A 10753-nucleotide genomic window follows, 5' to 3' on the forward strand; every position below is an offset into this window, starting at 1 on the left:
ATCATGAAGCCTAAAATACCACAACGGAGACCCCGGACTGTTAAACAATTTAAGCTGTACATCAAGCAAGAATGGGAAAGAATTCCACCTGAAAAACTTCAAAAATTGGTCTCCTCAGTTCCCAAACATTTACTGAGTGTTAAAAAGAAAGGCCATGTAACACAATGGTAAAAATGCCCCTGTGCCAACTTGTTTGCAATATGTTGCTGACATTAAATTCTAAGTTAATGATTATTTGCAAAAAAAAAATTAAGTTTCTTAGTTTGAACATTAAATATCTTGTCTTTGCAGTTTATTCAATTGAATATAAGTTGAAAATGATTTGCAAATCATTCTGTTTTTATTTAGGAATTACACAACGTGCCAACTTCACTGGTTTTGTACATGTAATTGTATTAAATACTGATGTAAAAAAAAAAATTTTTATTACCATTTTTATTAGCATAAGAGGTTGTACTCCACCAACATCATGTAAAATCTCACAGCAGGGAAGTCTTTTATCAACACCTGCTTTTTAGGTCTTAAACAAGCCAAGTATGTCTGCAGTGCAAGGTGCAATAATGCAGTTATGTCATCATCTTGTAAACACCACACAGATCCATCACTGTGTTTCTATTCATTACAATTATACTCAGCTGGAAATCATATTTATGTAGGCAGAGCACAAACCTTTTACATGATATATCATATAAAATATATCATACAAATCTATTAGCATACTAGGTGGTTGTGCGTTTAAGCAAGGTGTGTTTTGATGCCACACAAGCACTTTGCAATGGAGTGACGTCAGACGGCGACTAAACAACTGTCAGCGGATGCTATCCTGCTTCAGAGCAACTTTGGGGATAAATATATTAGTTCAGTTTTTCACTTTTTTGAGTGGATTAATATTGGCCTGTGGATTACTAGATCGCTAAGAGGACGATTGATAAAGCGTGGTACCGGCGGTCTTGACTCGTGAGTTAAGCCAATCACTTCAAACGGACACTAACTCTTATTAGCGTGTGTGACTTTAAAGGGACTTTTGAAGAGGAAATAAAGTTGAGTTACAAACTTTTGTATTGTGTTGCTTCCTTGTTTGTGATTATTCCAAGCTAATTATCAAGTCCTACCTGTGTCTTTTGTTATAGGTAGCAGCGGCACCTGAAGTGAATGTGATAGGGTGTCATTATTACAACGATCAGTACTGATAGCCGTATCATTTGTCCAGAATCAATTAGAAACCACCACCAAAATATAGCGTTACTTAGTACACATCCCTAGTGATAGATACCACATATGACATACAACAATTGTAACATTAACGGAGTGGGACATAAGATCACAAAGGATAGCAACACTAGCATTGCTATGTGCGCTATTATGCTAACATTACACTCACACGTCATGCTAGGCTAAAAGCCTATTTTGCAGAAGAAAAACAAAATGATCAAACCTACAGCTTTCACATTGTTAAGTTTGGCGGACTGGATTTTAAGATGTGTAGTGAAGCCTGCTCTTTTAAAAAGTGGTGCGCTGATACACAGGGCGAGCTTATCTTGTTAGGACGGTGCTTCTCAAATAGTGGGGCAAGCGTGGTGAGGTGTCGGCGTACATGAAAATAAAGAATGTGGGATTTACAATATTAACTATTAAAGATAAAACATTGAATATTGACAACATATGAACTAGAGATGGAAAGAACAAATATATTTAGTAAGAAAATTTTATTGACGTATATTATTTCCAGGCTTTCATGGGCCACATAAAATAATGTGGCGGGCCAGATTTGGCCCCCGGGCCTTGAGTTTGACACCAGTCTTATAATGTATTGTGCCTGCTTGGGTATATACAGCCAAACAGCAGTGTAGATTTAATGGCAAAGCTAACAACTAGGGATGTCCGATAATATCGGCCTATAAATGCGTTAAAATGTAATATCGGAAATTATCGGTATCGTTTTTTTTTTTTATTATCGGTATCGTTTTTTTTGTTTTTTTATTAAATCAACATAAAAAACACAAGATACACTTACAATTAGTGCACCCACCCAAAAAACCTCCCTCCCCCATTCACACTCATTCACACAAAAGGGTTGTTTCTTTCTGTTATAAATATTCTGGTTCCTACATTATATATCAATATATATCAATACAGTCTGCAAGGGATACAGTCCGTAAGCACACATGATTGTGCGTGCTGCTGGTCCACTAATAGTACTAACACTAGGCCACCTACTCAGTGGCCTAGTGGTTAGAGTGTCCGCCCTGAGATCGGTAGGTTGTGAGTTCAAACCCCGGCCGAGTCATACCAAAGACTATAAAAATGGGACCCATTACCTCCCTGCTTGGCACTCAGCATCAAGGGTTGGAATTGGGGGTTAAATCACCAAAAAAATGATTCCCGGGCGCGGCCACCGCTGCTGCTCCCCTCACCTCCCAGGGGGTGATCAAGGGTGATGGGTCAAATGCAGAGAATAATCTCGCCACACCTAGTGTGTGTGTGACAATCATTGGTACTTTAACTTTAACTTTACTCATTTTCAATAATTACTAGTTTCTATGTAACTGTTTTTATATTGTTTTACTTTCTTTTTTTATTCAAGAAAATGTTTTTAATTTATCTTATTTTATAAAAAAAAATTTAAAAGTGCCTTATCTTCACCATACCTGGTTGTCCAAATTAGACATAACAATGTGTTAATTCCACAACTGTATATATCGGTTGATATCGGTATCGGTAATTAAAGAGTTGGACAATATCGGAATATCTGATTTCGGCAAAAAGCCATTATCAGACATCCCTAATATCAACGTCACCCACCCCCCCCTCTTGATCGACATATGTTACAATCAAGAAAAACACAACAAAAATGCAACAAACAGTGAAATATGAATGCGATGGGTAAAAAAAACCCCACCTACAATCAGATATCCCTTTTCTGGCTGAACTTTGTTGTAAAAATGTTCTTCCATGTCTGACACCCGCATTTCAGGCGGGCCGCGCTGAAAACACTCTGTGGAAACGCTCCCCACCAACACTTCTTGGTGCCTCGTTCGAGCTGCTGTGACTTAGATTACCATAGTAACTAGTATATAAAGCAAAAGCGCAGATTCCAACCTTCGAAATGCTTTGTATAGTTCAAGACTTACGGTCATTTGAAAAACATCACTGCAAATCATAATGGCAGCTACAATTTCGATCTTGAAGATCTAAAAAAATTATTTGGGAATGTCCGGCGGGCCAGATTGAAAAGCTTAACGGGCCGCATGCAGCCCCGGGCTTTAATTTGCCCAGGTCTGGTCTAGAAGGAAGGAGGTTTTGAAAGATTTCTGTCACTGTGTTTGTTGCTCATAAGCGAGCATAAAAAGTTGCAAAACAGTTGCAATTGCCAAATTCCTGAAGACAATGCATGTGAATGCTGAGAGAAACTATTAACCGCTGAATGATGAATCATAACGATCATCAGTCAAATGATCAAAGCAAACCCCAGATATGAACCCTACTTTGCTTTTTTGACAGACTGTATGTAGCGCTAGTGCGAGAGTTTCTTAACCATTGCAAAACAATAAAAAGATTGTGTTTGTTCTGAAATGAACTTGTGCGCTGCTACTCCCAAACCCCCAATACACTGGCACAAATCTAGCAGCCATGCAGAAATTATAGAAGCAGAATAGACACGGACATGCTAGTTGAGCAGCGACATGAGGAATGTGAGGTCTTCACATGCGCAGGCAACACAAGCGGCGGTGAAATGAACATGCACGCACTCACGCACAAAAAACACTTGAAAGAACCAAGCAGGATGTTGCATATTTAGACAGACTGTTCCTGCTGTGAAGCATCACCATCCTTATGTCGTAACGTCTCATCATGTGTGTTTGATTAATACTATGGGCGGCTCCTTTTGAAACCAAAGTCCTAATTAAGGCGTGATGTCATCTTTTGGCTTACTGGATTAGCCACAAAATAATGAAGCCACCTGGAAGTTGAAAAGCTAACAAACTTCAGCTGACAGTGTGTGTGTGTGTGTTTACCATTGAGTTCGCATCCCACCAGCTCCAGGCGCAGGGTGCAGGCCTTACGACACACCACCGGGATGATGCGGATGTACTGAGCGATGATGGGCGGGTCGAACACGTTGGTCTTTGTGCTGTCGTTGTCGACATTTCCAACAAATATCTAAAAAGGAGAGCAGAGGAAGGAGTCAAACTGCGCCCACTGGTGGTTAGATAGAGAGATAGATGGTACTTTATTGATTCCTTCAGGAGAGTTCCCTCAGGAAAATTAAAATTCCAGCAGCAGTGTACAGAATTGAGATCGAATATAAAAAGTAAAAAGTAAAAAAGTGGGGGTATAAATGGAAACAAAATAGAAAAATATTACAATAGAATAAAAATAAAAAGCAACAATGAGAATAAAAACATAACAGTAAAATAAGAATATAACAAGAGAAACTAGGCAGTCGTGACCATGTTATGAAAAATTATTGCACTGTTATTGTTTTGCATCCCCTGTCATCAGAGTACCCCCCCTCCCTCCCAGAGAGGAGTTGTACAGTCTAATGGCATGTGGGGCAAAGGAGTTTTTTAGTCTATTAGTCCTGCACTTGGGATGAAGCAGTCTAGCACTGAACAGGCTCCTCTGGCTACGGACAACGGTATGCAGAGGGTGGCATCATCCAGGACGGTGTGAGCCAAGACATCCAGGGGGTTTAGCTCGCTCGTCTGCGGGAACAAACTGCCGCCATTGCTTGCCGTGCTACCGGTCGGTAAAGTGTGCGGAAAAACGTCCAATTTCTTGCCACTTTCGCATCTTTGGGCCACTGGTGCAACTTGAATCCGTCCCTGTTCGTGTTGTTACACCCTCCGACAACCCACCGATGAGGCATGATGTCTCCAAGGTACGGAAAACAGTCGAAAAAACGGAAAATAACAGCTGTTTTGACCCGGTGTTTGAGAAAATGGCGGATTGCTTCCCGATGCGACGTCACGTTGTGACGGCATCGCTCCGAGAGCGAATATTTAATTCGCCAAAATTCACCCATTTAGAGTTCGGAAATCGGTTAAAAAAATATATGGTCTTTTTTCTGCAACATCAAGGTATATATTGACGCTTACATAGGTCTGGTGATAATGTTCCCCTTTAACAGGTATATTTAATATTTTTGGCCAATGTAATATTACACATAGTTTCAACAGTAACACTGAATATGGGAAAATAAAACACTAATCATTTTATTTGGCGTACCACTTGATGGAGCCTGCGTACCACTAGTGGTACATGCACCACAGTTTGAGAATCCCGATCTAGACTCTTATCTACTTTTGAAAAGCTGCTTGCATCCTCACCTGGTCCTTCCTCTGTCCTTCAGTCCTGTACGTGGTGTATGTCTTGCCATCCAGACTGGAGGCCACTTTGAAGGCCTTAATGAACTCGGATGTTCCCACGCGACTGGCGCCCTGCGTAACGATGCCCGTGACGCGCATCTTGCTCTGCATGTTGACCTAAAAAAACAGGCCGTGAATAACAGCCAGCAGACTCGCATCGTTTAAAAAGGTCCAACCTCCAGCCAGGGGTTCCTGTCATGAGGGGCAGGGCTCCAGGCGTTCACCAGACCCTTGTTGTTGAGGCGTGCCAGCTCCGACCCCCAGCGCTGCATGCCCAGAAAGGTGTAGCGGACTGAAGAGGCGGAGATCTGTGACTCGGCCACGCCTCCTCCCTCCATGCCGAGCAGGGAAATGCAGCCTGTTTGGGCAAAACAGGTCAGAGTAAGGTGAGTATTGCTTGCTAAATGCAGTATTAAATAAAATCATGTGTAAAGAGTGTAGTAAAATCAACAAATGTGGCAGATTATTGAAGATCCAGTGACAGTATAAAACTAAATGTGGAAATACACACCTCCTGACTATTGTTACATTAATACTTTTTATCCATACCAATCAAAACTGAGTACATTCAATTAGGAATGGGTACCAAATCCCGCACAGATTCACGAAAATCACTCAGTTCCTTGTTACGATACCTGGGTTGCGTGTGATGTGCCGACTCTTTGCACTTCGACATTTGGCAATCACTCCAGCAGCACTGAGAGCAGATTCAACCAAACTACCTCTAGGTAATGTTGCAATTTCCAATGCCAACAAAGAAATTGATTCAAAAAACACAATGTAAGTTAAGCAAGGCTTCACTTTTTCCAAAATGCGTTAGCTTGATGCTAATATACATTGGCAATTCTACATGGCAATTTCAACTCCTCCAAATTTGTTAAGGAAAACTACATCGAAGATGCACATTACAATCACACAGCCGGTGTGTAATAAGTACAATATTTACAGTTTTAACATTTTTTTGGGCGCAACAAAAAGAAAACAAAAAACACCACCATAAACTATACCTTAGTGCTATGTAATGTCTTGGACTTGTAACTGTGTCATATTTGCAAAGTATAATATGATAATAAAATAAGATATAACAAGTGGACAGCAGCTATCATAATCAGCTAATTTTTAAATGTCACAATTAAAAAGTGGATTTTATAATCAAAAACCATTAATATTAATTAACACACACAACATCGATTTAAAAAGGTAATTCATCCATTTTATCGATACTAGAAAATAAAAAAAATGGCATTAAGAAGAGCAGACTTTATATAAAGTTGTTATTAGCACTTTTGAAATATTCAAGGACCGCAAACTTATGTATAAAGATCCAAGATGGCAACCTAAATAAAGCTGAAAGCGTGCAACAATTTCAGACTTTTTGACCCAGCTACACTGGAGTCCTTCTCTGAGCTAACATGATATGCTAACCAGACACTCGAACTGCTACAGACGGGGCAACAGGCAACAACAAGCCTAAACGAAAGTGCGGCAGACGGGGAGGAGCGGACTATAAACTCTGGCAAATGGTGAGCAAAGGAATGTTAACATTTCCGTTTATACTACCAGCAAATGTTCGGTCTCTGGAAAACATGGAGGAACTTCAACTTCAGCGGCATGACTCGGGGAGGAGGAAGAGCTGCCCTCGTTAAACAAGCAGGGTGCACAGACATTAAAGGGGTAATTCACTTTTTTGGGAATTTAGCCTATTGTTCACAAATCATTATGAGAGACAAGAACACATTTTTAATTAGGATTTTAAAATTATATAAAATGCTTGGAAAATGCGGCTGATGGGAGTCACCATTGTAGCCTTCAAATCCCTCCATCAACGTTTTGTGTACACACTGCAACTCTATGCATAATGTAGTAACAGCTGAATGAACGGAGGATGAACTACTGCTTCTAGAAGCTGCAAATGTGGAATTTGGAGACAAGCTATTTCAACATAAATGACACGATTCCCTCGAACTAGAAAAAACAACTACGACCAGCAGGACCAAACAGACAACGGTCCATAGAGTGAGTCACTTTAATATCGACCATGATACACGCAGCACGTCATCCGTGTTACAACTACAGTACATACGCTGTCTGGCTAGCTGTACAAACAAAACATGAAATGTGGGCTAATTCTTTACAGACACTGTAATATAATTGGTCATGTTTTTTGGTCAGTATTGGTGTCTTATGGCAGTGTTTGTGCATTACAAACTCAAGCGCGTTTTGTGTTGACGTAGAAGCTATCTTATCTCTTGCCATAGTTACCTTTTACGGCTAAATCACGGCGATGTGTTACTACGCTAGAAAAAGAGTTCCTTAGTTCCTCTCTCATAATGATTGTGAATGATAGGCAAAATTCTCCCAAAAAATGCAGTTCCCCTTTAAGATGATTTGAAACTCCTACTCTGAAAATTTGAAATATCTTACTTTGGAGTTAAGGCCATTTTATCTGCCTAAAGAACTGCAATGTATTATTGGGAGTGTGGTGTAACTCCACCCCTCCGCTGAGGAGGAAAGTAAATACATGACATGATCAATGGGCAATTATCTTCCAAAAAAATAAAAAATAACAGGAATATAGGAAACTTCATCTGCAGTGTCCAGTATCCAGTATTAACAGTCACACTTGTGGAATTTTTTGTTAAAAAGTTAATAAATCGGTTTCAACTCACTAAATTGTTTCGGATTGTATAGTTTAAAAAAAATAATATCGTCCTTGAATCATATCATTTGAAATAAAATCGAATAATTGTTATAACCCATCGTTATGCCCCTAATCTCTAGCATTAGATTTTAGGGTAGCAGTGCAGTAGCACCTACATGGCCAAAGTGTTTTTCTCGCTGTGATATCAGGAATTGGGTCAACACGGCTGTTGAGTGTGCGCACTTACGCAGCTGGCAGTTTTTGCCCACGAAAGGCGACGGGCATTGGCATTTGAAATCTCCCTCCAGGTCCCTGCAGGTGCCGCCGTTCTGGCACGGCTGCCGGGCACAGTCGTTGATGTCTAAGAACACACGACACATGCATATCACCACCACATAAACAATAAACAGAACGTTGCTTGGATGCTGTCGGCAGGCCGCAAAAGCAGATTAAAAGTTGGAAGCGGAAGAGAATTAAACAGGGGTTAGTCAGTCGATGTCATGCTAACCAGGCTGCAGCTGGAAGGCTGAGGGAAATAAGCAAGGCGGCGATTTATATTTATAATATGACTCAAATCAAAAGTACAGTGTGTGCCTTCCAGGAGGAAAACAAGTCAACTGGTTAGGTCATCACTGCAAGTCACAGAGAAACAACATCCAGCAGACGCCCAAAATATAAAAAGCCCTCTTGACACATCGTGCTGCACATTTATTGCAAATGAGTCAAGTATGAGCATCATCCCTGCACCTCCTTCTAACACCACCGGATGGCACCATTGACAAAGCCTCTCATCCCCCAGCCCTCCAGTGTGACTCAATAAGCTATATGAAATGCTTGGCAACATCCATCCATCCATTTTCTACCGCTTGTCCCTTACAACACTCCGATGTCAACTCTCTGACGCTTTTTCGCGTGCACAAAATATGCCGACAAACAGACGTTGTGTTTGTCCCACGCAAACAAAGTGTCTCGCCACCCACATGGCGTCTCTGCAAATAGCGCTCTGTGTTTTCAATCATACACATTATCCACGCTGCAGTCATGATGGAAATGAGCAACAATAAAATGTGGACAGAGAGGCCCAGTTTGACACTTGTACTAAGACTTCATCACACTAAACTGATTGGTTGTTAGCTTTGCCATTAAATCTACACTGCTGTTTGGCTATATATACCCCAGCAGGCACAATACATTATAAGACACTGGTGTCAAACTCAATGCTCGGGGGCCAAATCTGGCCTGCCACATTATTTTATGTGGCCCTTGAAAGCCTGGAAATAATATAAGTCAATAAAATTATTAATCTTTTCTTACTAAATATAGTTGTTCTTTCCCTTTTGAAAAAAAAAAATCATGTAGTGCCCGCAATTGAATATCTTTTTAATTTCAATATTATCAAAATATTATATTATCATGTATTACAAAAATATTTTTTGTTAAAATAAAGAAATACTGTACTTAAATATCTGCTTGACTTATGATTTCAAAACAAATTATCAATCAAATTGTAGACTGTTAAATTGACAATACATTTTACAGTTAAATTCCGCCGACTGAGTTTTTTAACATAAAATCAACTTTGGTACTGTTTTTTTCCATATACAGTAAGACACTAAAACATTAAAACAACAAGATTTTACAGTAAAAAAACGTTAAACATTTTATAATATTTGGATGAATATTTGAGAATCTGGCGGAGCAGAAGAGCAGTAACTGTGCGATAGGTGTTTAGCTACCCTAAACAAGAATATTTGCTATGTTGCCTCAATCAAGTTTAGATACACAATTTGGACTTCTTTAAAAAGGTAGTGAGCAGTGGCAGCGGTTTACTAGGGGTGCACAAGTAAATGTATTCACTTCCAAATCGTGATTATTATTCAGCCATATATATATATATATATATATATATATATATATATATATATATATATATATATATAATTTTTTTTTAAATAATAATCCTTTTTTTTTCTCTCTTTTTTTATTTTATTTACTGGGGGTGCACAAGTAAATGTATTCACATCCAAATTGTGATTATTATTCAGCCCATATATATATATATATATATATATATATATATATACACAGTGTTTCCCACACATTCATTTATTTGTGGCGGCCCGCCACGAAAGAATTACGTCCGCCACAAATGGATTTTTCGGCTTTTGACTCGCTCGAACGCTCATAAAAGCAATGGGACTGTCTGTGAATGTTGCTTGTAGTTACAACTCCGGTGCAGTAGGTGGCGGTAGCCTACTATGCATTGTAACTCCGCCAATAGCACTTAATTCACCTGGTGGGCCAGAAGAAGAAGAAGAAGAAGAGGGACGGACGGACGGACGGACGGACGGACGGGATCAAAATAAGAGGGTAATATAGGTAGATAGGTTATAGCTGCATCGCTCGCGGCTCGTCATATATTTAACGTTAATCCGCGATTTCACCGAGCGTTTCACTGACGGTGAGCAGCCTGACGCTGCTTCATTAACACCGCCGCTGTTTGACTCAGTCACCTGTTTTCATACCGACGAGCTAACGTGTCCAGGTTATAACCCTGTTGTCAATAAACACACATGGACTGAAGCTAAATTGTCCACTGTAGCATGTGAATGCAATGAAAAGAATAAAATCTGAGCCAACCAGCTGTTAAAATGTTGTCCAGGTTAATGTTTTGGCCATTAAAGGCCCTTCATTTCAAGATTTCAACTGTGATCGTCTTTAAACAGGTGGCTGACCTGTTCAG

General features: G+C 39.8%; 1 protein-coding gene across 4 annotated transcripts in view; it reads right to left on the reverse strand.

Moving 5' to 3' along the window:
* Nucleotides 1–10753, reverse strand: part of LOC133572171 (lactadherin-like) — a 59547-nt gene that overhangs the window by 8447 nt on the left and 40347 nt on the right. For all 4 annotated transcript variants that reach the window (XM_061924941.2, XM_061924940.2, XM_061924939.2 and 1 more), the window contains 4 exons: nucleotides 8258–8371; nucleotides 5546–5727; nucleotides 5331–5486; nucleotides 4017–4161 (listed from right to left, as the gene is read on the reverse strand). In XM_061924941.2, the coding sequence (XP_061780925.2) occupies nucleotides 4017–4161; nucleotides 5331–5486; nucleotides 5546–5727; nucleotides 8258–8371 (597 nt within the window). The remainder of the gene's footprint in view (nucleotides 1–4016; nucleotides 4162–5330; nucleotides 5487–5545; nucleotides 5728–8257; nucleotides 8372–10753) is intronic.

The sequence above is a fragment of the Nerophis lumbriciformis genome, linkage group LG29 (assembly GCF_033978685.3).
Source record: "Nerophis lumbriciformis linkage group LG29, RoL_Nlum_v2.1, whole genome shotgun sequence".
NCBI classification, from domain to species: Eukaryota; Metazoa; Chordata; class Actinopteri; order Syngnathiformes; family Syngnathidae; genus Nerophis; species Nerophis lumbriciformis.